General features: G+C 44.0%; 1 protein-coding gene across 1 annotated transcript in view; it reads left to right on the forward strand.

Annotated features, from left to right (window-relative positions):
* The window catches only part of LMTK2 (lemur tyrosine kinase 2), an 82,787-nt gene extending 55,917 nt beyond the window's left edge, over window positions 1-26,870 (forward strand). The window contains exons 7-14 of the mRNA XM_060260534.1: window positions 2,828-2,961; window positions 5,480-5,564; window positions 9,390-9,511; window positions 10,400-10,549; window positions 11,351-14,195; window positions 23,526-23,661; window positions 24,928-25,180; window positions 26,832-26,870. Coding sequence (XP_060116517.1) covers window positions 2,828-2,961; window positions 5,480-5,564; window positions 9,390-9,511; window positions 10,400-10,549; window positions 11,351-14,195; window positions 23,526-23,661; window positions 24,928-25,180; window positions 26,832-26,856 — 3,750 coding nt within the window. The 3' untranslated portion in view covers window positions 26,857-26,870. The remainder of the gene's footprint in view (window positions 1-2,827; window positions 2,962-5,479; window positions 5,565-9,389; window positions 9,512-10,399; window positions 10,550-11,350; window positions 14,196-23,525; window positions 23,662-24,927; window positions 25,181-26,831) is intronic.
* The last annotated feature ends 780 nt before the right edge of the window (window positions 26,871-27,650 follow it).

The raw sequence follows: 27,650 nt of genomic DNA on the forward strand, positions 1-27,650 counted from the left end.
TTTAGCAATTTCATTTTAATTAATGAAAAATGAAGAATTTAATGCAGCAGATTAAATGACGGTTCGGTTTCTGATTGAACAGCAGCTTTTGCTTTGTGGTTTGCTACCCCCAAGAGGCAGTGAGGTGGCTCTGTTCAGTGATTTACATTTGCTTCTTCTGTTACGAAGGACAGGTTCATGGGTGCATCTATGCAGCTCTGGAGCCATAAGAACACTTTCATATCACTTCAGGCAAGATGCTTTTTAGTGCAGCGTGCCGTCACAAAGCGCAGAATAATGCAGCCACTGTTTCTGAGCTAGGTGCACAGTTTGAAATGGATGGCTGCCATTGGCTTCATTGGTGCTTCAGACTACCCTGTGAAGCAGGGGTGTCACGTTCATTTGTGGCCGAATCTGACGTAAATGTGGCCTTGTCGGACCGGGCCCGGGTGTCATAAAATGTCATGCCAGGTAGCAGAGATACAAACTTTATAAAGGACACAGACAAACACAATTAAAATTTTTTATAAAAACTTAAAACATTATTAAAACAATAGCACTCATTGATCTTTAAGGTGCTTTCTTTGTATCTCTCCTGTGCAATCCAGGGAACTGGGCAAAGGAAGCTCTGGCTCTTTCCTTCCTTCCCAGTGGACCAAGAGGGGTAGGAGCCTCAGTCAATAGAAGTAAGGGAGGCTTGAATCAGTAGCTCTGAGTCTGGCAAAGCAAGCTCTCCCTCCCCCCCCTTCCTCCCCAAAGGAAGGGCCTCAGCCAATGGAGAAGAAGACAGAAACAGGATACAGGATGACCTTGACAGGCTGGAAAACTGGACTAAAACCAATAAAATGACTTTTAACAGGGATAAATGTAAAGTTCTGCATTTAGGTAGGAAAAATCCAATGCATGGTTATAGGATGGGGGAGACTTGTCTTAGCAGTAGTATGTGCGAAAAGGATCTAGGGGTCTTGGTGGATCATACGCTGAACATGAGTCCAACAGTGTGATACGGTGGCTAAAAAGGCAAATGCAATTTTGGGCTGTATCAACAGAAGTATAGTGTCCAGATCACGTGAAGTAATGGTATCGCTTTACTCTGCTCTGGTAAGACCTCACCTGGAGTATTGTGTTCAGTTTTGGGCACCACATTTTGAGAAGGATATAGACAAGCTGGAACGGATCCAGAGGAGGATGACGAAGATGGTGAGGGGTCTGGATACCAAGTCCTATGAAGAAAGGTTGAAGGAGCTGGGCATGTTTAGCCTGGAGAGGAGGCAGCTGAGAGGTAATATGATCACGATCTTCAAGTACTTGAAGGGCTGTCATAAGAGGATGGTGTGAAATTGTTTTCTGTGGCCCCAGAAGGTAGGACCAGAACCAAAAGAGGTTCTGGCTCAACATTAGGAAGACCCTCCTGAGAGTTAGAGTGGTTTCTCAGTGGAACAGGCTTCCTCGGGTGGTGGTGGGCTCTCCTTCCTTGGGGGTTTTTAAGCAGGCTAGATGGCCATCTGACAGCAATGAAGATCCTGTGACTTTAGGGGGAGGTTTTTGTGAGTTTCCTGCATTGTGCAGGGGGTTGGACTAGATGACCCTGGAGGTCCCTTCCAACTCTATGATTCTATGAGAAAACAGAGGCTTTGCTCTGTAGCTCCTGTGCGATTGAGCAACCTTGGCAGAGCAAGCTGTGATGCAGAAGGAAGCAAGATGACAACCAGTTGCTTGGGGTCCTGATAGGAGCCCTCCGGGGGCCTGATTCAGCCTCTGGGCCGCATGTTTGACACTCCTGCTGTGAAGGGTCATGGGCTCTTGATGCAAGAATAAATGTATAAATGGGAATTTGCAGTAATGAATTTCTGTTACCTCCAGGTTGGCCCATTCTTTCTCTAGGATATACTATTAGTAATTTAGATTTCTCCAGAGTCATTCTGAGCTGTCAAATATTCAGATGGAGCCTGATCAGCTGTGTTAATGTTGGAGAAAACAAGAGCTGAAGAAGACATTTTTTACTGTCTCTCAGCCACAAGAGTGTTGCCCTCCGCTGCGCCAATTTATCGGTGATTTTCAGAGTCTGGAAGGACTTTAAAGGAGTGGATTAAGCTTTCCTCAGTGGAATACATAAATGTAGCCGTCCTGATTTGAGACTGTGGGGGAATAGCTGGGCATTCCTCCCAACTAATTAGATCCTTGGTAGAGCCCCACCAGGATCTCCCTTAGTGTTTGAAATAAAGGTATGAGGTTATTTGTACAGGGGACTCCTGTCAAAAAGTGGAGTACAGAATTGTATTAGAGAAACCTGTGAATGTCTGGCTGCTTGTAACAGGACCGGGACAATACAATTGGATAATTCTGAAGTTGGAAATGGAGGTCCTGGTTTCAAAACTGTTGTTTTTGTTCAAACCTTTAGTTCCTTTTCTGGCTGAGGAAAAACATTATGGTATGGTATGTGTGATTGCTCCTACAATTCTTGCTTCACCGTGTTGTCTTGATCGCCTGTGGTTCTCCCGAACTCCTTTCCAGCACCTCCCACGCTCCATTTTCAGACCTTTCTTTCTCCAAAACAGAAATGTAGGCATACCTACCTAATTCAAATGTATGTTTGAACCGACGTGCCCATGGGAGGCCTTAAAAGGACTATGGTGCGTACCTCAGGTGCCTTGTCTAAGAAACCGTACAGAGATTTGAAATCTGATGACAGGGCTCTTGAAGCACCAAGCTTTATTTATAACTGCTCCCAAGAACCTTGCTGACAGATGAGAACTAAACTGTGTCTAGTTGCTGCTTCGTTAAATACCTGTTGGGTGCAACTAGAGTGAGAAGCCATTGATGCATGTTTCATGACTTGTTTTTGCAGGGTGACCTTAAAACGTACCTTTGCGTGGAGCAGGAGAACATTAAAGGAGATTCCCAAATCATGCTGCTGCAGAGGATGGCGTGTGAAATTGCTGCTGGACTCACTGCTATGCATAAGCAAAATTTTGTGCATGGGTATGACTTCCCAATGTGTATATATATATATCTAATGCTACAGTGAGACTTCCCAGAGTCTTTCAAAAGACTTTTGATAAAAGCTCAAAAAGCAAAATTCTGGATACAGTAAGTTCCAAGACATAGTGAAGCTCAGTCCCTTTTTTCTCCACATCCCCAGGGAAGACAGTGATGGCTGTTGTGGCTTGGCTCCTACTTTGATTCATGCATGAGTTTTGGAGCTCTCAAACTTGGAAGCTTGAACTATAGAAAGGCCTCCTTGTAGTCCCATGTGCCTCTCTTGCTGCAGTTCAGGTTCCTTCTCCTCTTCTGAGTTCATTGTTTATTTAAAACCAGAGCATCGCTGGAGCTGGTGGTATGATAATTTTTTTAAATGTCGGTTGTGTATTTATAGTCCACTATTCTCACTGTGGCTCAAGGCAGATGTACATAGTGGAAATCGAGCACAATCAACAGGATGGGACATCCAGTGAGCAATGCAATAGGGTTTGGACAACAGGAAAAAAAAATAAACAGAGCTGAAAACAAACCATGTACTTAAGTGGTGTAGAAACGACCTACTCTGAAGCATACTTCAGGTAGCAATACAGAGGTGCAAGTCACAGCTGACCAATGCAACTTTCTGCCGATTTCATTACAAGTGCAGTTCTATTTACCTGTACAAAAAGCCTTCAATCCTGCCACCGGTTCTGGTAACGCTCTGGTTTCAGCCAAAATATGATCTGAAAATGAGAGAAGGTAACTGAATTACAGCTGACATGCTGAAATTCACTTTGGTCTTCACTGGACTCATTGTTATTTTGACAACTAACCCAGGATAGCACAGTGCCTGTTAAATGTTTTGCCAAAACAAGAGTTACTTCTGATGTTAAATACTGGGTGAGTTGCCGTGCTTTTGGGTTTAATGGCTGTGTCTATTGTGCTCTTTTAAATCTCAAGTGTCTTATTTATTTTGATTTCAGTTATGATGCTGCTTTGCTAGTCCTGTAAAAAGACAGTTGAGTTGAGAGAAGCATGGCAAGCATATCTGAAAAACCATGAAATCCGTGTAGTCATGGGGAAAGTCTGTAAGCCTAGATTTCCCTGCAGGCATGTAGATGTGCTATGTTTGTTTTCTGTTCCTGAGTTCACAGCCACTGAGATGAGAGTATATGGCCCAGTTCAGTTTCTGGGGCAGATAAGTTGGACATCTGTTCTGCATTGAGTTTTTTATGAGAAAGGTGGACAATAAGTGAAGTAACACCTAAAATGTATTCATTTTTGCCTCCTGGGGCATAAATACATAGGGCAGCAGTGGCCAACAGTAGCTCTCCAGATGTTTTTTGCCTACAAGTCCCATCAGCCCCAGCCATTGGCCATGCTGGCTGGGGCTGATGGGAGTTGTAGGCAAAAAAAATCTGGAGAGCTACCGTTGGCCACCCCTGGCATAGGGTATTGATATTCGCTCTAAGCTGTCGAGTCTTGCAAGGAAAATTCTACTTTGTGAACTTCTGGTATTAAAGTTATGAGCTATTGCATAAATTAGTTTGCTCTGGGGCCATTTTTCCTGAGCTAAGACAAAAATGTGTGAGCCAGAGGCTAAAAAACCCCTGTGAGCTAGCTCACTCAGCTTAGAGGAAACACTGGTGTCGATGTCAGCACTTTGATTACAAATGGAAATCTCTCCTCTGGTGGGAACTCACCTGCCTCAAACGTGAATTGTCCCTTAATTATGCGTTTTTGGGTGCTCTTCTGCTCCCCTGCTTCTCAAACATCAGATGAAATTCACTCTGTGCAAAAAGAGAGCCAGTTTGGTGTAATGGTTAAGAGTGGCAGACTCTTGAAAAACAGGCTTGATTCCCCACTGCTCCACGTGCAGCAGCTGTGTAACCTGCGGTCAGTCACAGTTCTCTCAGAGCTCTCTCAGCCCCAGTTACCTCTCAGGGTGCTTGTTATAGGGAGAAGGAAGGAAAGGACATTGTAAGCTACTCTGAGTCTCCAAGTAAAGAGCAGGGTATTAATCCAACTCTTCTTGTTCTTTTATCTGCTCAGGTAAACTCGCTGCTAGTTTAAGCAGTTCTTAGAATGTACTCAGCATATAGAAAAGAATGCAATATCTAGTTTGTATTGCCCTTGTTCTCTGAGGAGCTCTAGGTAAACTACATGGGATTTCTTACTCATTTTTATTCCTGTAAATCAAGTTAGGTTTATGAGCCTGGGATTACCAAGTGAATTTCGTAGCTGAGTGGTGATTTGAATCCAGCTCTTTTCAGGCCAGAATGTGCCCCCCCCTCAAACCACTACACACTGTATTAACTCTCTAGTATGAGAACGTGTACATAGACCTTTTCCTCTTTGAGCGGCTGCAGTACTTTAGCACCACAATGTTCTTGAGTCTAGTATGACACTGAGAAAGCTAGAAAAAACATGCTACGTTGGTTGTGTTATTGATTGGGGTTTTTTTTGCTTAATCACCTGAGCTTGTTATTGAGCTTTCTGTTGTTCTCACTGCAATGCTTTTGAATTTTTCTCCCCTCAGTGACTTAGCCTTGCGGAATTGCTTTCTTACCTCTGATTTAAATGTAAAAGTTGGAGATTACGGAATAGGATTCAGTAGGTACAAGGTAAGTTAGTGCACTGAAAGACTGTTAGAGACACAGACCTGAGTTTTGGTGGTGTAAATTTTAATTTGCCCGAATCTCGCACATGAACGAGGGCAGGGGGACCTTGCTTTATGTTGATGGTGCTTAATTGGATTTTCGAATGTATATTGTAGCTTTTTGGGGGGCGCCCTATACATTTTCAGATTTATTTATTCTGGATTTGCTGGATTTATTTATTCTGAATATTCTGGATTTGCTGTTGTTGCCCCTTGATGCTTACTTTTATTTCTTGTGAATACAACTTCTAGTCCACAGACGCATCAAATACTTAGAATTGTGTCATCAGGGTTAGGAACTGACGTCAGGTAGGAAGACGAGGGCAAACTCTACAGTCTTATGTAGTGCATCCCAGATGAGTTCGTTTTTCAGTGAAAACCAATTGAGTTTAAATTGGGGATGTGGTTGTGAGAGGGGGGCGTTTAACCCTCTCTCTACTGGCTCTTCTGCTCTCTTCTTCCCACCATTTCTCCAGTCAAATCCTCTGCAGTTTGCTCTTCCTGTGAGTATGGAGCACAGTAACTCAGATAAATATTTAGGTGATGGTGGTTGACCGTTTAGAGTATGGGGAAACGTTCACTCCACAGGTTGCTGTGTCAGTCTGTCTTAGAAGCAGAAAAGAGCAAGAGACCAATAGCACCTTAAAGACTAAGAAAATTTATGGCGGGGGATGAACTTCCATAAGAACATAAGGGAAGCCATGTTGGATCAGGCCAATGGCCCATCCAGTTGAACACACTATGTCACACACTGGCCAAAAAAATTATATATATATACACACACACGCGCACTATGGCTAATAGCCACTGATGGACCTCTGCTCCATATTTTTATCTAACCCCCTCTTGAAACTGGCTATGCTAACATGTGGCAGTGAATTCCACATGTTAATCACCCTTTGGGTGAAGAAGTACTTCCTTTTATCCATTTTAATCCGACTGCTCAGCAATTTTATCGAATGCCCACGAGTTCTTGTATTGTGAGAAAGGGAGAAAAGTACTTCTTTCTCTACTTTCTCCATCCCATGCATAATCTTGTAAACCTCTATCATGTCACCCTGCAGTCGACGTTTCTCCAAGCTAAAGAGCCCCAAGCGTTTTAGCCTTTCTTCATAGGGAAAGTGTTCCAACCCTTTAATCATTCTAGTTGCCCTTTTCTGGACTTTTTCCAATGCTATAATATCCTTTTTGAGGTGCGGTGATCAGAATTATACACAGTATTCCAAATGAGACCGCACCATCGATTTATACAGGGGCATTATGATACTGGCTGATTTGTTTTCAATTCCTTTCCTAATAATTCCCAGCATGGCGTTGGCCTTTTTTATTGCAATCGCACACGTGTCTTGACATTTTCAGTGAGTTATCTACCACGACCCCAAGATCAGTCTCTGGTCAGTCTCTGCCAGTTCACACCCCATCAACTTGTATTTGTAGCTGGGATTTTTGGCCCCAATGTGCATTAGCCGCCCTGAGCCTGCTTGCGGGGAGGGCGGGATACAAATAAAAAGTAGTAGTAGTAGTAGTAGTTGTTATTATTATTATTATTATAATTATGATTATTACTTTGCACTTGGCCACATTGAATCTCAACTGCCACATTGACGCCCACTCACCCAGCCTCAGCAGATCCCTTTGGAGTGCCTCACAATCCTCTCTGGTTCTCACCACCCTGAACCATTTAGTGTTATCTGCAAACTTGGCCACTTCACTGCTTACTCCCAACTCCAAATCATTTATGAACAAGAGCATGGGACCCAGTACTGAGCCCTGTGGCACCCCACTTACTGTCCTCCACTGCAAAGACTGCCCATTTATACTCACTCTCTGCTTCCTATTAATTAGCCAGATTTTGATCCACAAGAGGACCTGTCCTTTTACTCCATGACTCTTGAGCTTACTAAGGAGCCTTTGATGAGCAACTTTATCAAAAGCTTTTTGGAAGTCAAGGTAAACAACATCTATTGGGTCTCCTTTGTCCACATGTTTGTTCACCCCTCAAAGAAATGTAACAGGTTAGTGAGGCAAGATCTTCCCTTACAGAACACATGCTGAGTCTTCTTCAATAACTTGTGTTCATCAATGTGCCTACTCATTCTGTCCTTGATAACACTTTCTACCAACTTTCCCGGTATTGAAGTCAGACTGATTGGCCTGTAATTTCCCGGATCTCCTCTGGAACCCTTTTTAAAGATGGGGGTGACATTTGCTACCTTCCAGTCCTCAGGAACGGAGGCAGATTTCAGTGAAAGATTACATATTTTTGTCAGGAGATCCACAAGTTCAACTTTGAGTTTTTCAGAACTCTTGGATGTATGCCATCCGGACCTGGTGACTTATTAGTTTTTAATTCGTCTATCAGTTGTAGGATCTCCTCTCTTGTCATCTCAATCTGACTCAGGTCTTTCAACACCCCTTTCAAAATAAGTGGTTCTGGATCAGGCAAACACCTCTCATCTACTACAGTGAAGACGGAGGCAAAAATGCATTCAGTTTCTCAGCCATTTCCCTATCCTCCTTCAGTAATCCTTTGACCCCTTGGTCATCCAAGGGCCCCACTGCCTCCCTGGCTGGTTTCCTGCTTCTAATATATTTGAATAAATTTTTATTGTTGGTCTTTATGTTTTTTGCAATATGCTCCTCATAGTCCCTTTCTGCCTGCCTGATCACAGTCTTGCATTTGATTTGCCACAGCCTGTGTTCCCTTTTATTAATCTCACTTGGACTAGTTTTCCACCGCTTAAAGGAGTCCTTCTTACCTTTTACGGCTTCCATTACTTTGTTTTTTAACCATGCAGGCCTTTTCTTATACCTGTTTGTGCCTTTCCTAACTTGTGGTATGTATTTTATCTGAGCTTCTAGGATTGTAGTTTTAAATAGCCTCCAAGCTTCCCCAAAGATTTTGACTGTATTTACCTTTCCTTTCAGTTTCCTCTTCACATGCCTCCTCATCTCAGAGCATTTACCCCTTTTAAAGTTAAACGTGGTCATGCTTGTCTTTTGGGGCAACTCTCTATTTATACAAATGGTGAAATAAATAACGTTATGGTCACTGCTCCCAAGCAGTGCGATCACTTTTACGTCTCTCACCGGGTCTTGGGCATTACTTAGGACCAAATCCAGGATTGCTTCACCCCTGGTAGGTTCTGTGACCATCTGCTCCATAGCACAGCAATTGAGAGCATCTAGAAACTCAGTCTCTTTCTCTCGAACAGAACACATGTTGACCCAATCAATCTGCGGGTAGTTAAAATCATTCCGTGAGTCACTGCTCACCTCTTCAGATAATTTTGGAGAACTGAGCAGTGACTCAAAAACTCATCCCCTGCCACAAATGTTGTTAGTCCTTAAGGTGCTACAGTCTCTTGTTTGCTTCACGTGTTATAAATAACGTTTCTTACGGCTGGAAATAACCAAAGTGTTCACTTTCACAAAGATTAACAAAGGAGGTAAACAAACACCCAGTTTTTAGTTTTAAAATTTACAGTTTGATCTCATTGTCTGTTCTGAAGATTACACACCTCGATTAGTAATGTCAGCAGGGTTCAAAAAATGCTTTTAAAATGCATTTCATTTACGTCCTGCTTTTGTTCTGTCTGATATGGAACAGGAGGTTCCCCAGAAGAACTTCCTTTCAGTTGTTGACAAACCAAGACCCGCATAGCTGCAGCACAGTTGGTGGGTCATGGCCGCAGGGCAAGTTGGTGCGGATAGGAGGGAAGATACAAAGGACAGGTGTCATTGAACTTTTGCGTTCGGTTTTCTCTCTCTTTTTGGCTTGTTGTGTCAGGACGACTATATTGAAACAGATGAAAAGAAGCTGGTGCCCCTTCGATGGACTGCTCCTGAGCTGGTGACTAGCTTTCAAGACAGGCTGTTAACTGCTGAACAAACAAAGTACAGTAACATCTGGTATGAAGATGATCTGTGATAGCCTTTCATTGAGATAAACTAGCACCATTGACTATCCAAAATGTATTGATTTACACCATTCGTACCCCCCCCTTTTCCCCCAGTGGGGGCCTGAAGCAGTGAGGATCTGCCTGGTATGATGAAAACTTTTACTATGCTATCTGCTAGGTATGATGAAAACCATGAAACATCTTACATAGGTAAAGTGGATTAGTTTCTATACAGGAGCTAGATCTCTTGGCCCAAGGCTGGCATTGCTAGGAATAAGACTAGCGGCTGCAGACAAAGTTAATATAATCAGATTGCACAGGCAGTTATGGCTTCTTCCCCTTTCCCCTTTCCCCTTTCCTCACAACAAGTTGCGTATCACTAAACATTCCTTTCCTTTATCACGTTCAACGTCTTCCCAGGCTGTTTATATTCCTTGGCTGGGTGAGGAAGGCTATACTTCCAGGCACTAGGTCCCCGTTTCCGTGACAGCTAGATAAGCTATATGGCAAGGAAGTGGCAGAGCTACACTACAGATCAAAGCATCCCATCTCCACACCCCCATTTACAGCTTACAAGTGACACGTGAATATATATGACTGAACTCATGGCAGGTCACCATTCTGACAAGCAGCTTACATCGTTCTCCTCTCCTCCATTTTATTCTCACAGCAACCCTGGGAGGTAGGTTAGGTGGAGAGTTTGTGACTGGACCAAGGTCACCCAGTGAGCTTCCATGGAACAAGGGGGAATTTGAACCCAGTTCTCCCAGATACTGATCAGACACTCCCAACCACTATACCACACTGGCTTCTCATGGATGTAGTTGGGCTGGGAAGTGGTACTTTAAACTAAAAGGTTCTTGTAACAGACTTCTCATGCAGAATTTCTCTTTCCTAGGTCCCTGGGCGTCACATTATGGGAGCTGTTCAGCGGCGCTGCGGTGCCTTACTCGCATTTATCCAACGAGGAGGTTTTGCTGCAAGTCATCAAAGAGAAGCGGACAAAGCTCCCAGAACCGGTTCTTGAGCAGCCCTGTTCTGACAGATGGTAGAGCTTTTATTTATTTACTTTAGCTTATTTATAGTACGCCTTTCTCACGGGGACTTGAGGTAGATTACACAGAGGGGAAGAAGAGGAGGAGCAGGAGTAGGTTTTATACCCTACTCTTCATTACCTGAAGGAGTCTTGGAGTGGCTTACAATCACCTTCCCTTCCTCTCCTCAAAACAGACACCTCATGAGGTAGATGAGACTGAGAGAGTTCTGAGAGGAATGTGACTGACCCAAAGTCGCACAGCAGGCTTCATGTGGAGGAGTGGGAAATCAAACCCAGTTCCCCCAGATTAGAATCTGCTGCTCTTAACCAAGACGGCTTTTGGTGAATCAGAGTGAATCAGTACAGTCAACAAAATGGGACATTCAATAAGCTTTTGGTGGAACTTTTGTGTCTAGGCTGACTGATTCCTCCCCCCCCCCCCCCCCCAACCTCATACATTGCTTACTTTCTTAGTAGCCTTTAAACTAGGTTTAAGATAGGACAGTGTTTGTTGGTTGCTGGTAAGTGGAGTGGCTGGGGCTGAGTATCTTGCCGGATTTAGTTTTTATGAGAAAGGCACAGATTCACTGAAAGGACCCAGTGAATTTGTGCCTGTTAGCAGATTAACCACAACCACATTAATGTTGTGTTCAGATTTGCTCATGATGAAAACGTTGTAGAAATTCAACCAATCAAATGTAAACCGACTTGAAAAACACACTTGGAAAAAAGAGGCCAACTTGATGGAAACTGATGGGTGATCTCCAATGCCTGTGTAGTACTGACCACTGCGTGTTTTTCCTCTGCTTGTAGGTATGAAGTTTTGCAGTTCTGTTGGCTGCCTGTGGACAAGAGAGCAACTGCTGATGAGGTCCACAAGCTTCTGACGTATCTCCGAATGCAGAGCCAAAAGGATTCAGTGATTGACCCTGAGCAGTGGAACGTTCTAAAGCCCAACACTTCTGACCGGGAATTGTCAGTGAGCTCTGCCTTTCCGATTCTGGATCCCTTCATGGGCAGCAGGCTTGGCCGCGAGATGGAAGAGGTCCTCACAGTAACTGAAACCAGCCGAGGGCTCAGCTTCGAATACATATGGGAAGCCGCCAGGCATGATCACTTTGATTGTGGCCAGATGACTCCTGACGAAGGAGTGGCGTACACAAATATCTTCTTCCCGGTGGAAGTTTTTAAGAACAGTCTCTTGGGACAAGAACCTGGCATGCAGGACCAAAGCGGTCAGGAGACATCTTTTCATGTGCCCGGAGAACTTCCCGTGTTCAACGCTCACAAACCTTCTGTTGGCAGTGATTATTACATCCAACTGGAAGAGAAGAGCGGGAACAGAAGCATGAGTTTTGATAACCAGAATGTCACGGCAATGACTGAAGTGGACCACCTTGAAGTCCCCAAAGACAAAAATTCTCACTTTGTGATTCTTGGAGGCTTTGATAGTATAGAGTCTGCTACGGATGGGGACTTTTTCAGTTACAATAGTAGTTCCGAGGAAGGAGCAAAGCAGCAGGATAGCCCTTTCCAAAATATATTGGCTGATGTTTCCAGAGCTGAACAGTTGCCTGATGAAAGAAATCAGTTGGAGTTAACTGATCTGAATGATATTCATGTAGAGCTTGAAGCAGTTCCCTGTTTGGATCTAGAGGAATCAGCAGTAGTTGACCCAGTGAAAAAGGGAAGTCCCATGCATGTTTCAGAAAACAAAAGCGTTAACTGGCACGAAAGTGCCATGCAGGACTCTGGCTTGTTGACTTCGGAAGAGCTGTGCAACAACTTCCTTTTTCTCCAAGAGAAGAACTTGTTAAAGGGGGCATTTAATAACATGGCTGATGCAGACAACACAAGTACGCTGCAGGCACCAAATAGGAACTCTCTGGAGGTTGAGCTTAAAGTGGCTGGAAATATCCCAACCCCTAAAGATGAAAGTTTGATACAAATAGCCACTGACAAAAGCACAGGTGTTCGGCTTCCATCCTTTGTGGACAGTCAGGTGCCATGCAGCTCACCTGTGATGGATAAGCAGCAGGTGGCTCCCCTGTTGAAAGCTGGGGAAGACAGTTCCGGCATAGAAGTGAATGATAACTCTGCCAGTAGTATTCATGATTCCTATCTTGGAATGGATCAGGGCTCTGAAGCCATCTCTATTGAAACATTGTCCATGAATGCCAAAAACCAACCAGGTGGGACTAGCCCCATTCAAAGCATTGTACTCAATGTTCACGATCAAGAGAGGCAGAAAAAAACCCAGGAACTTGACTGCTGTAGTGGGGGCTGGGAAGAGCTGATCCATGACTTGGGGAGTAAGGAATCTGGATTAGAACAGGATGACAGCTGTCATTTGGACCAAGGCAATGGAAATTCAGCTCAGGTTCAGAAACATAACACAGAAGTTATGCTCACATCTATCCTCCCTTCAGACCAGTCGAGCACAGACAGCCTGCTAGAAGATAGCATGTCAACCACCACGCAGAGCGTAGGGCAATCTTTAGACACACCAGACTCCTTGGATTCTGTAGATGTTAATGAAGTCTTAGAGTCTTTAGTGAGTCAAAGTCCCCAGAAAATTTTGCCACCTGATAAACCTGCTGACAGTGGCTATGAAACAGAAAATCTGGAGTCTCCCGAATGGACTTCACACCTCATTGGCACCGACTCCAGTGAAGACATAGATCTGTCTGTTCTTGGTGACAGTGGTCTTTTGAATGGAAGGCCGATGATTATCGTGTCTTCAGATGTCGAGGTAGACACAGCAAATATCATGAATTGTTTTGAAGAAGCTGCCACGGCTTCTTTGGACAGGCTTCAGAAATCCTACAGGGATTCTGCTTATTTTTCTGATAATGATTCTGAGCTAGACAAGAAATCTGAAGAGGCTACAAACACACCTGAGGATCTAAAAACAGTAGTGGAGGATGGCACTTGTACTGAATATTTAGAAATAAAAAAGTGTGCCAGTGCAGAGAATCAGCTGAACTGTGATCAAGTTGCTGATGCCCAGTTTGCAAATAACTCAGATTCACAGCTGGGGTTAGATGAGAAACTAGAACTCCATGATATAGATGTAACAGTATGTCCTCCTGAAGACGGTAATACAATTTTACTCCAACCTGCAGTGAGTCTAGAACCTAGCGATGAAGATGAAATCAAACTGTATGAGGATTCCCCCAAAGGTGTCTCTTGCACAGGGACAAATACGGCAGATTTTGACCCTATGGGTGATCTGAAGCTTGCACCTAGCTTATTGGGCCCCATTGAAACATTTGAAAGGTCTCCATTGTGCCATTTAGATGGTCACAAGCTCAAAGAGCCAGATGTGGAAGGAAAATACCTGGGTAAACTTGATGTGTCTGGGATGCTTGATCGGTCATTGGATGGAGATGATGCAGACGAAGAAGATGAAAACAGTGACGATTCTGAGGATGACATGAGAACTTTCCATCTGCATGGACTCAGCTCTGACAGCGATGAGGAAGTTGTGCATCAAGTACCAGTAATCCTTATTGATAGGGATGATGGAAAACATCTGAAGAGCTTGCTGAGGTGCCCAAGACCTTTGAGTCAGAACATTCCTTCTGAAAACTCCCTAAAGATTGAAAGGAAAGCAGTCACGTTCTTCGATGATGTTACCGTTTATCTCTTCGATCAGGTATCTCCCCTTTGTTTTGATTCACAGAACTCCAGGCTTGGAACTAGTTATTGATAAAACCAGTGCAAAACTTGGGCTCTACTAATGGCTAGTTGAGGGGAAAAGGGAGAGAGAAAATGATTGTAAGTTTGTAGTTCTGGATTCCCCAGCATGGTGTTTGTGGATTTCTTTGTGCCCACCCAGCTTTTCAAAAGGCAGGTGGAGCCATTCAGCTGAAAGAGTTTTCCACCAGAGATTGAGGAGAACTGGTAAGTAGCTGGTTGCTTAGTCAGATTATGGTTCCATTCTGTCTCTGGGATTTTCTTCAGATTGTGATTCCGCTCCCTCTCTGGGATTTTCTTCATCCCTATGCCTCCTGAGGCAGCCATTCTGGGTATAGTTCCACTTCCTGCAGAAGCCATTTTGAGACAGTCCTCCCCACCCCCTCTCAAAATAGCAAAGGTGTCCACAGCCTCTAAAATATCGGGGACCCCTGTTGTAGTTTTAAGTCTGTAAGGATCAGTTGAGGTTCTGGAGTGACTGGTCCATCCCAGTTCACAATCATGTTGGCTGAAAAACTTTACTGTCTGAATAACATGTGTTTTAAAACCACTGAAGTAAACATTCAGAGTTCTGTTCGAGTTCATTGTTGCGGTCCGTAACCAAACATTCAGAGTGCTGATTTAGTTCTTTGTGATTTTTTGAAGGTTTCATACAACATGGGGGCTTCTTTGTAAAATAAGAGCTTTATGTCCTCTTTGGGTAGTTTAGGATCAGAGGACATATAATGCTGGACTTTTGTGACTAGACCTCCTTTGCTCTAAAAGGTAGATGCTGAAGGGTAGTGTAGTGGCAGGCACATGGATTGGGAGTCACCACCCTTCCCTTATTTGGGCTGTTTCCTGGATCAAGAACTCCCTTCTTCAGCTGGGCTGTTTTAAGCTTTAGGGGGGAAAAAAGAGATTTATCCTTGTTACCTTCTGGGGCATTTTTGATCAGGGAAAAAGCAGTTGACTGCTGGATGGCCATCTGCATCTGACAGGCTAGATGGCCATCTGACAACGGTGAAGATCCTGTGAATTTAGGGGGAAGGGTTTGTGAGTTTCCTGCATTGTGCAGAGGGTTGGACTAGATGACCCTAGAGGTCATCACATTGCTAGTGGTGTAGGACACTCAGTTTTTTGGACAAACACTGTGTGTTAGAAAGGCATCTACCACAGAATTTTTGCTGAAATACCAGAATATCCTGCATCAATGGGATGATGTCACTTCCAGTGCACACCAGAAGTGACATTGTTGATGACATTGTTGATCACTTCTGGCATGCATCATAAATTATGTCATCACATTGCTAGTGGTTTAGGACACTCAGTTTTTTGGACAAACACTGTGTTAGAAAGGCATCTACCACAGAATTTTTGCTGAAATACCAAAATATCCTGCATCAATGGGATGATGTCACTTCAAGTGCACACCAGAAGTAACATTGTTGATGACATGGTTGCAGCACCAGCCTAGGTCTCTCCTAGGTCATTACCTTTAAAGCCCTATATGGTCGAGGACCTGTCTACCTTAGGGACCATCTCTCCCCATATGAGCCCCAGAGAGCACTGAGGTCAGCCGGAAAAAACTTGTTGACTACCCCTGGACCGAGAGAGGTGAAGCTGCAAAGCACCCGTAACCGGGCCTTCTCCTCTATAGCCCCGAGCCTATGGAACCAACTTCCAGAGGAAATGCGGGCCCTGCGGGATCTAGAACAATTCCGCAGGGCCTGCAAGACCTTTCTCTTCCGACTGGCTTTCGTTGATGAATAAGGAAACTGCTAATGAAAACCGCCATCATAAAAAACATAAAACCAACATAGCATTAGCACTTTATCAATTTAATTTTAACCTAATTTTTAAACTTAACCAGAATTTTAACTGAAATGTTTATAATGCTTAAATGTAATTTTATTCACCTTCGTATAACTGAAACCTGAATGATGTTGTTAGCCGCCCTGAGCCTGCTCCGGCGGGGAGGGCGGGATACAAATAAAATTTTGTTGTTGTTGTTGCTCTGCTATAAGCACCCCTCACCAGTTGCCAGAAAGGACCTGGCAACCTTATCAGTTTTCTAGGGCCAATTGGATGTATGACTGGAGTTCTTAATTTCCATCCCATGCGGAGCATAAGCCCTTTGCTGCAGTTGTGGCAGAGATAGTCATTCAGTTGATCTGTTCAGATCAGTTGTGGCTTTGCTATTTTGGGGGTAATTGTTATAATCTCCTGTAAACAAAGCTCTGTCACCCTTCAGGAAAATGGTACAGGTGGGCACAGCTCTGTATAAATAGGTATTAAGGGGGTGGAGTGTCGCTTCAACACGGTGGGTGCATTTTAAGAGAGCTCCGACCTCTTTTCCTCCTTGTTGTTAAAGAAATCGTTATGGATGGCCTAAATTCTTGCAAAACATGAGAAAAAGCTTGTGGAAGACCCCTAGTTCTGCAAACAAATCAGCAAAATCGGTAAAAAACTTTTTTCTCCTTCAACTAACATCGTCTCTTCAGTTGAACGGGGCTCTCCTCAGATAGCTAAAATGGCGCCCGTTACCAGTCCGCCCCGAAATGACTCTAATACAGAGAATGAGGATGCCCCTCTCACTAAGAAAGATCTAGCCACCTTTAAGGAAGATCTTTGTATGTACTTTACAAACTCGATGACTAACTTGCTCCAGCCGGTAAATTCCAAACTAGATTCCCTCACGGCTGAGCTCAAAGAAACCTCTAAGGTTGCAGAAAATGCCACGGAGATGTTACATGAAGCTCAGGATGAGATTAGGGCTTTGCAAAGCTTTGAATCAATGGCAACTGAGAAGCTAATATCTTTGGAGAATTGTTGGAGAGAGCGGAATTTGAAGATAAGAGGGATAGGGAAGGTGTGGAGGATGGCAAAACAATGACTAAACTTATGCTAGACTGGCTTGAAAAGTCTGTGAAAATTGATGGTATATCTATTACTACCATTAATAAAGCCTACAGACTAGGGCCGAAGGTGCTTTATCTAGAATAGTCTTATCTGTTTTATTTAATTATATTCTAACCTAAGCATACAAAAGGAAATACCATGTGGGAAGAGAGACCAGCATGGCAAATTTAGGGTTTTCTGCAAAGACGTAGAAATGAACTGTGAGAGGGCTGCAGAATGATTAAGAACATCTGGAATGTTCTGGGTGTTGTCTGAAGTACTGGGAAATAGCCCAAATAAGGGAAGGGTGGTGACCCCCAAGACTCTATTTATTAATTCCGCTTCTTGCACTAAAAGTGTGTAGACATTTCTAAAGACGTAAAGGCTCTGACATTTTCATGAGAAGGTAATTTCCCTTCTGGCTGTTGCACCTCCCTGAGCCCTTCCTCCAAATTTTGTTCCTGGCAGTTGGTGGACCTTCAGAATTTGCACAGTGCACAGAGTGGGGTGGGAGTCTGCAGTGGGAGCCATCTCCCTTATGTGTGTCCTTATGTCTTTGGAATTGCATGCTTGAGTACAGCAGAACGGCGGAGGTTTTTAGCTTGCTTGTTTGTTTTGGTATGCTTTCCATGAGCATAGAAACTTTGAATTTTAGGAGGAGAATCCTAATTGTGGTTGAAATAATTTTTCTTTCTAGGAATATTCTTGAAATTGTTACATTTAGTTACTGGTGTCAAATGATCAGATTCTGTGAGTTTCCAGAAGGTTGCTTTACTGTTGTCATTTTATTTGATTTATATTTTTAGCTGGTGTAGTTTTCAAGCTTGTATTTTAATAAAGGAGGGAAAGGATGAAGCATGGTGTGAAGAAATGGAGATGACAGCTAGTGGTAGAAAAGGCAGAGTCCTGATCTGGATGGCCCAGATAATCCCCATCTCATCAGCTCTTGGAATCTCAGCAGGATCAGTCCTGGTTAATACTTGAATGGAGACCGCCAAGAAAGTCCTGGGATGCTACACAGAGGCAGGCAATGGCAATCCACTAATTTTGGAAGGGGTGTTGAAAGACCTGAGTCAGATTGAGGTGACAAGAGAGGAGGTCCTACAACTGATAGACAAATTAAAAACTAATAAGTCACCAGGTCCAGATGGCATACATCCAAGAATTCTGAAAGAACTCAAAGTTGAACTTGTGGATCTCCTGGCAAAAATATGTAATCTTTCATTGAAATCTGCCTCCGTTCCTGAGGACTGGAAAGTAGCAAATGTCACCCCAATCTTTTCAAAGGGTTCCAGAGGAGATCTGGGAAATTACAGGCCAGTCAGTCTGACTTCAATACCGGGAAAGTTGGTAGAAACCATTATCAAGGATAGAATGAGTAGGCACATTGATGAACATGGGCTATTGAGGAAGACTCAGCATGGGTTATGTAAGGGAAGATCTTGCCTCACTAACCTGTTACAAACAGGGTGAACAAACATGTGGACAAAGGAGACCCAATAGATGTTGTTTGCCTTGACTTCCAGAAAACTTTTGATAAAGTTCCTCATCAAAGGCTCCTTAGAAAGCTCGAGAGTCAAGGAGTAAAAGGACAGGTGCTCTTGTGGATCAAAAACTGGCTAATTTAGGAAGCAGAGAGTGAATATAAATGGGCAGTCTTCGCAGTGGAGGACGGTAAGCAGTGGGGTGCCACAGGGCTCAGTACTGCACCCCATGCTCTTTAACTTGTTCATAAATGATTTGGAGTTGGGAGTGAGCAGTGAAGTGGTTAAGTTTGCAGATGACACTAAATTGTTCACGGTGGTGAGAACCAGAGAGGATTGTGAGGTACTCCAAAGGGATCTGTTGAGGCTGGGTGAGTGGGCATCAACGTGGCAGATGAGGTTCAGTGTGGCCAAGTGCAAAGTAATGCACATTGGGGCCAAGAAACCCAGCTACAAATTCAAGTTGATGGGGTGTGAAATGGCAGAGACTGAACAAGAGAGAGATCTTGGGGTCGTGGTAGATAACTCACTGAAAATGTCAAGACAGTGTGTGTGATTACAATAAAAAAGGCCAACCCCATGCTGGGAATTATTAGGAAGGGAATTGAAAACAAATCAGCCAGTATCATAATGCCCCTGTATAAATTGATGGTGCGGTCTCATTTGGAATACTGTGTGCAATTTTGGTCACCGCACCTCAAAAAGGATATTATAGCATCGGAAAAAAGTCCAGAAAAGGATAACTAGAATGATTAAAGGGTTGGATCACTTTTCCTATGAAGAAAGGTTAAAACAAAGATTTCAGGTTTTCACGGCTGGTAACATCATTAGGGTTTGTAGAATCTTTCGGGCTCAAGTGCCATGTTCATCTGGAAGGAAAACTTTCTCCAGTAGAACACGGCACTTGAGCCCGAAAGATTCTACAAACCCTAATAAAGGTTAAAACGCTTGGGGCTCTTTAGCTTGGAGAAATGTTGACTACGGGGTGATATGATAGAGGTTTACAAGATAATGCATGGGATGGAGAAAGTAGAGAAAGAAGTCCTTTTCTCCCTTTCTCACAATACAAGAACTTGTGGGCATTCAATGAAATTGCTGAGCAGTCAGGTTAAAACAGATAAAAGGAAGTACTTCTTCACCCAAAGGGTGATTAACATGTGGAATTCACTGCCACAGGAGGTGGTGGCGGCTACAAGCATAGCCAGCTTCAGGAGGGGGTTAGATAAAAATATGGAGCAGAGGTCCATCAGTGGCTATTGGCCACAGTGTGTATATATATATATATATATATATATATATATATGTGTGTGTGTGTGTGTATATATATAATTTTTTTTTGGGCCACTGTGACACACAATGTTGGACTGGATGGGCCATTGGCCTGATCCAACATGGCTTCTCTTATGTTCTTAATCTCTTGCCCTGACCTGGATCGCCAGGCTAGCACAGTCTTATCAGATCTTGGAAGTTAAGCAAGGTTGATCCTACTTAGTTCTTGGATGTGGCTCTGTGATGGAGCATCTGTTTGGCAAGCAGAAGGTCCCAGGTAGGGATGGGAGCGAATTACAACTTGTGCCTAAAATAGCTGATTTGTGGTTCGTTCCAAATTTGTTTGGGTGCTCGTGCTTTGCACAACTCACAAAATGAAGCAGCTTGTTTTTTGGGTGGTTTGTCGTTGTCGAAGAGAATCCTTGTTGCGCACCGCAACGTGCCCAGTATGATGACATCACCTGGAAGTGATGTTATTGTGCCAGGCATGTTTGCCAGGGCGGTGTGCCCGGCGTGATGACATCACCCAGAAGTGACATTTATCGTGCCAGGCCCCGACAAACATGCCTGTCATGATGTCACTTCTGGGTGACATCATCACTCCGGGCACATTGCAGCGCACCAATGCTTTCTAGCCCTCCCAAACCGAACGAACCAATGAACCACAATTCATTCAGAACTTTTTTTTTTAAAAAAAAAAACATGAAATGAAATGAAATGAACCACTGATTCAGGCAAAGCAATGAACCACAAAGTGAAATGAATACTAATGCATAGAGTATGAGAAACAAACAGGAGGAACTGGAAGTCTTAATACAGGAAGGAGACTATGACATAAATAGGCCCTACTGAAACTTGGTGGGATGACACTCACAACTGGAATATTAGGATACAGGGGTACAACTTATTTAAAAGGGACAGACAAATGAGAAAGGACGGAGGCATAGCAGTATATGTAGGAAACCTAAAGAAGCTGAGGTGGCTCCATAAACAGCTGTCTAAAGACTTGAGAAATAAAAAAGACTCCTTTAGGGATTGGAAGGAGGGCCTTATAACCAAGGATGAATATAAACAAATCAGTGCTTGTAGAGAAAAAGTTAGGAAAGCTAAAGCTCAGTATGAGCTTAGGCTGGCCAAAGATGCTAAAAACAACAAAAAAGGTTCTTTTCTTATGTTCAAAGTAAGAAAAAGAGCAAGGACATGGTAGGCCCAATGCAAGAGCAGGAAAGTGAAATTGTAACAGGTAATGAAGAGAGGGCAGAACTGCTCAATTCCTGCTTTTCCTCAGTTTTCTCTTCTGAGGGAAACGGTGCTCAACATGGCAAAAACAGAACATATAAGAAGGGTATGAAGTTTCAACCTAGGATCAGCGTAGGGGTAGTACATAAACACCTAGTTTCTTTAAATGAAACCTAAGTCCTCAGGGCCAGATGAATTGCATCCAAGGGTTCTAAAAGAGCTTGCGGATGTAATTTCTGAGCCTCTGGCTATTATTTTTGAGAATTCTTGGAGAACACGAGAGATGCCGGAAGATTGGAGGTGGGCGAATGTTGACCCCATCTTCAAGAAGGGGAAAATGGAGGATCTGGGTACCGACCCATCAGCTTGACGTCTATACCTGGAAAAGTTTTAGAACAAATAATCAAACAGTCGGTCCTGGAACATTTAGAAAGAATGGATGTGATTACTAAGAGCCAGCATGGTTTTCTCAAGAACGAGTCATGTCAGACTAATCTGATCTCTTTTTTTGAGAAAGTGACTACCTTGCTGGATCAGGGGGATGCTGTAGACATCGTTTATCTTGATTTCAGTAAGGCTTTTTATAAGATTCACATACTATCCTTGTTGACAAATTGGTAAAATGTGGTTTGGATCCTGTTACCATTAGTTGCATCTGTAACTGGTTGACAGATCGCACCCAAAGTGTGCTTGTGAATGGTTTCTCATCCTCTTGGAGAGGAGTGACAAGTGGAGTGCCTCAAGGATCTGTCCTGGGACCTGTTTTGTTCAGCATCTTTATAAATGATTTGGATGAAGGAATAGAGGGAATGCTTATTAAATTTGCTGGTGATACTAAATTGGGAGGGGTTGCAAATACAGTAGAAGACAGAAACAAGATACAGGATGACCTTGACAGGCTGGAAAACTGGGCTAAAACCAATAAAATGAATTTTAACAGGTATATATGTAAAGTTCTGCATTTAGGCAGGAAAAATCCAATGCATGGCTATAGGATGGGGAGACTTGTCTTAGCAGTAGTATGTGCAAAAACAATCTAGCGGTATTAGTGGACCATACACTGAACATGAGCCAACAGTGTGATGTGGTGACTAAAAAGGCAAATGCAATTTTGGGCTGTATCAATAGAAGTATAGTGTCCAGATCATGTGAAGTGATGGTATTGCTGTACTCTATTGTGGTAAGACCTCATCTGGAGTACTGGGTTCGATTTTGGGCACCACATTTTAAGAAGTATATAGACAAGCTGGAAGGGGTCCAGAGGGTGACGAAGCGGAGGGCTATGAAAATGGTGAGGGATCTGGAGACCAAGTCCTATGAAGAAAGGTTGAAGGAGCTGGGCATGTTTAGCCTGGAGAGGAGATGACTGAGAGGTGATATGATCACCATCTTCAAGTACCTGAAGGACTGCTATATAGTGGATGGTGTGGAATTGTTTTCTGTGGCCCAAGAAAGTAGGACCAGAACCAGTGGGTTGAAATTAAATCAAAAGAGTTTCTGGCTCAACATTAGGAAGAACGTCCTGTGACAGAGCGGTTCCTTAGTGGAACAGGCTTCCTCAGGAGGTGGTGGGGTCTCTTTCCTTGGAGGTTTTTAAACAGAGGCTAGATGGCCATCTGACAGCAATGAAGATCCTGTGAATTTAAAGGTAAAAAGGTAAAGGTAGTCCCCTGTGCAAGCACCAGTCGTTTTTGACTCTGGGGTGATGTTGCTTTCACAACGTTTTCACGGCAGACTTTTTACAGGGTGGTTTGCCATTGCCTTCCCCAGTCATCTACACTCCCCCCCCCAGCAAGTACTCATTTTACCGATCTCAGAAGGATGGAAGGCTGAGTCAACCTGGAGCCGGCTACCTGAACCAACTTCCACTGGGTTCAAACTCAGGTTGTGAGCATAGGGCTCTGATTGCAATACTGCAACTTTACCACTCTGCACCACGGGACTCTTTTTCTTTTCCTGTGAATTTAGGGGGAGGTGTTTGTGAGTTTCCTGCATTGTGCAGGGGGCTGGACTAGATGACCCTGGAGGTACCTTCCAACTCTATGATTCTAGGTCAGATGTCACCTGATGTGTTCCATTGAAACAGAACAAAGGTGGCCCTCCCACAAGTGCAGAGATTGTGCCTCATGTTAATAAAACGGCCGAGTGATATGAGATCTGTGATCTGGTCCCCCAAAAGAACAAAGTTGGAGTCCAGTGGCACCCTTAAGTGTAAGGGTGCACACTTGGAAGAAGCTTGTACCCAGAATTAAACTTCATTAGCCTTAAAGGTGCCACTGAACTCAAAACTTTGTTCTGTTGCTTCAGAGCAACATGGCTACCCACCAGAATTAGATCCCCCAAAGCATGAGGTGCAGGGGCCATTGCAGGTCCGCAATAACAGAAGTGATTGATTGAAGTTCTTCTGGATTTTCAAGGAAACACCAACCAAAGAACTCGGGAACCGGGCTGCTGAATCCAACCATTCGGGCTCCAGCGAAGCTCCTCCTCCAGCTTTGGGTCTTGGTTACTTGAATAAATTTACTAATTCGGAAAGCTCAACTGATGAAGAAGGTACTTCTACAAAACACTGGGGGGGGTTGTGGGGGGAGAGGTTAAAAATGTTGCTACCAGAAAAGTGCTCATGGAATGGGGCTTCTTGTGTGTTCTCACTCCAGGCACAAAGGGCAGGTGTTGGACTGCACCACCTTCCTCCCTCCCTCTGGCCTTGCAGGAAAATAGACCTTTCTTTTCAGTGTTAATGCTGGTATTTAAAGAAGAAAATAGCTTGACACTTAAGCAGGGAGCTGCAGTGGAAACCAACAAGCCACCAACAACTCGATAGCGCTTTAAGTTCCTGTACGAATGCAGCGCATTTTTATTTAAAGCATTTGTACGCTGCCTTTCTGCTCTTGAAGTGGCAAACCATTAAAAAGACATTAAAGTCAGCTTTTTAAAAACGATGAATGAGAGCTGGTGTGGGGCAATGGATAGAATGTCGAACTTAAGGCTATTAGGAGACCTGAGTTTGAATCCCCACTCCTGTCATAGTTGCTCTGTTATAGACTCTCCCCCTGGCCCTACCTCACAGGATTGTTATGAGAGAATGGATAAGAATTGTGTTCTAAGCCGCTTCGAGTCCCAACTGGGGAGAAGAGTGGGATAAAAATAAACAATTGCATATGTAGTGTCAGTTAGGATTCATCAGATGAAAGAGTTCAGAAGTCTTTACCTGCTGGCAGAAGGTGACGCTTGACGAGGAAAGACCAGTCTCTCTGAAGAAGGAATGTCATAGTTTGAAGCACATCTGCAGGGACAGACATTTGGAAACCTTCAGGCATTCTCTCCTTACTTGGTGAGAAAGACAGGAAAACATGATGACCTGCAAGGCTTAAGCAAAGCGGGGATGTCTCCGCATTGGTTTTCATCTAAACGCCTGGTATAAAAGCAAGTTTTCTGTTCTGGTATGAACAACTTTTAGACCTAGTCTCCATCCCATCCATTCCCAGTTGCTCATTTGTCTGGCCCATATGGCTCTGGAAGCATTCCAAAATCTACTTTCATGAAGTGCGAACGACGGAATTTAACCTGTTGAGTTGTGTGCGGTAGCCAGATTTTGTGTCTTAAAAGTTTGTGCACACAGCACTCAGTTGTGCAGGCTAGCTATGCCTGTTGCTCTTTCTCAGGAGGAAGCCATGCCTTGCACTTAAGACCTATGATGGTGACTGCAGGGAAGATACAGCTGCCTCTGCTGAGCATCACTGGGAGTCAGTTCCATGGAAGTTCTGGCCTCTACTTCTTTGTTTTCTCTTCCTCAGTTTTTTCTCATATGTCTTTTAGGTGGAGGCTTTGAATGGGACGACGACTTCTCTTCTCCAGAACCCTCTTTCATATCCAAGGCAGCAAACACTCTCATCAGTTCCACTTCTTCCCTTCAGACGTCAAAGTACTTCTCCCCTCCGCCGCTGCCTCGAAGCCCTGAGCAAGTCTGGCCACGTTCACTACCTTACTCTAGATTCACCGTCTCACCGGCAAACATTGCCAGCTTTTCTCTCACGCACCTTACGGATTCCGATATTGAACAGGGAGGCAAGTGTTTTTTTCCCTTCAAGCACTAGGTTGTCCCTTGCATCGGGATTGCTGGAAAAATGTTAAAATTATGTACAGGTGAAGGGAGAATTACTACCCCAGGTTCCTCTTGCAACTGCACTGCTGCTTTCCGACAGAGTTGGCCCAATTAAGGTTGGAGGGGGGTGGAGGATAGAATGTTAAGGACTGCGGAACGGGAGCCACACAGATCTTTGCTTCCCGGGGTCATGCTGCCAGAAGCCGAGATCCGGACTTACCCCGAGCCCCATTTGCAGTGCCGCAGGGAGAGTGGAGAGGGAGGGCAGCCACTGCTTCTTTACAAGAGGGGTGGAAGGGGCAGGCCAGGGGGTCCAGCGTAGGAAGCTGGGTGCCCGCCCTGCCCCTCTTGGACCTATGGGGTCTCCTTGGGGGAGGGCAGGGGCACCTGCGGTTACTTGTGGGCCGGGCTGCTGCCACCCTCCCTCTTTGGACGCCTGGTCGCCAGAGAGCTGCAGCCGGTCAGAGGAGGCTGTATTAGTAAAGGCCAGAGTTGCAGATAAGATACAGCTTTCTCTGTTGAGCTTTGATGGGTCCGCCCTGTTACACACAACCTGATCTTTTTGAGCTGCTTTTCTTTGTCAGAAAGAATTCTCAGACCCTTTGGAATGCAAAGCATGCCAAGTAAGCAAGTTCATCAGTGGCCTGTTTGTGTGTTTATGGTAGAATTAGAACATAGATCTGTTTTGAGCAGCTGCGGTGACCCTGGTCCTGGGTGTGTTGGTACAGGAGTTCATTTTTGGAATTCAGCTAAGCGTTGTTGTTTGCATTTGCACTAGAAGTCTGATAATACTCTTTGCTTGGCTTTTTTTATTAATAAAGGCCAGAGTTTCAGATAAGGCACAGCTTTCTCCATACCCCAAACGGTGACATTGAAGTGTGCGATTGGGACAGTTGTGCCTGGGAGACTTACAGGTGTGTCCCTTGGGGGTGGATTTCAGCATAGAAAGGAATTGTTACTGTGCTTTAGGATCTTTTTTGAGGGAGGAAAACAAGTCCAGGGGTCCAACCCTTTGGAAACCACTTGTAGTGCAATGTAGACATCATGAGGTAGTTTATTAAATAAACTGGCTATGCAGCAAATTGTGATTAGTCTAGCAGATTGATCCAGTTACACCCTTTTAATCCTGTTGACTTCAGTGGACTTGCTGGAGCATAACTATGTTTAGGATTGCGCTCGAAGTGAGAAATCCTGGTTTGCTTTCAGCAGGGGGGAAATCTGATCAGTGCCATCTTTTCTGTGGCTGTTTGACTGCATGACCCCAGTGCTGCTCAACAAACTGGGGTTTGGGGATTCAGGCTAACAAGCCCTAATTTGGGATTCTGATTTGTTGGGTTGTCTTCTCTCAGCCGTCGCGACTGACATTGGGGTTTGGTTGCACCGTGGTTTACTGTGGTGTCTGAATGCAGCTAGAGAGGGTCAGCAGGAGTTGCACTACCACCACCAAAGCAGCTCTAGTTTCTGGACTGGTTCCTCATTTCTGTGGAAGAATACATCGAAAAACTTTCCTGGAAAGTAGAGCCAAAGAAAAATCTTTATAGTCTCAAGGGGTCCTTTGGGAGGTAAAACATCCAAGCTTATTTGCTGTCTGATGGTTTTGTTTCTTTTCCACAGGAAGCAGTGAAGATGGAGAGAGAGACTAGGCAGCTGAATGTGTTTGCAAGGACTTCTGGGGGAGGGGCAGCAGCCTGGTATTTTTTAAAAAGTGCACATCTGGAAACAAAGCGGGTCTGCCAACCCCTCGGTGACTGAACTTTGGCAAACGCTGAAGGCGGATCGAGAGCTGAACTTCCGAAGTCGTATGGTACTCTTGTCGTGTGTTGTTTTTGAAACTGGTGCATTTTTGCATTTCCTTTAAAAACAGACAAAAAAATGACTCTCTGCTGACCACTCCCCCGTCCACTCCCAGTACTTGAAGTATTCTACATAAAACAAACAAAAAAAAATTGTAATGAAATATGTAAAATGGTTTATGTTCCGGTTTATATATAGGATTGTATCATATACCCTTTTATATCCATGTATTATCTGTATGAATGTGTAAAATTGTACATAGCTGAGCAGCTGGTGGCCATTGTCACTTGGAACGCTGTTGTATAGCAAGCCATATTTCTGAGAATCCACCCATTACTTAATTAGCCAGGTGCCCTATAGGCAGTCCCTGTATTGTATAAAGCCATTCATTTTGCTTCTTGGTTGCTTTGGCCTGTCCAACTAGCTGCCTTTGTACTTGTTGTTTCCTTTCCTGGGCAATGCACTTATCAGACCATTCACAGCTTGAGTCTTCCTTTTTATATATACACTTTCTGGACTTTTTATGTGATAGTACTGCTTCTTATGGGGGCACGTTGCCCTCTTCCCATCCCCTTCCCCATGAAGACTATGGAAAGGGATGACATCAAGTGCATTCAAATTGCCAAAGGTAGTGCTGTTATGC

Source organism: Heteronotia binoei, chromosome 20, assembly GCF_032191835.1.
Source record: "Heteronotia binoei isolate CCM8104 ecotype False Entrance Well chromosome 20, APGP_CSIRO_Hbin_v1, whole genome shotgun sequence".
Classification (NCBI taxonomy): Eukaryota; Metazoa; Chordata; class Lepidosauria; order Squamata; family Gekkonidae; genus Heteronotia; species Heteronotia binoei.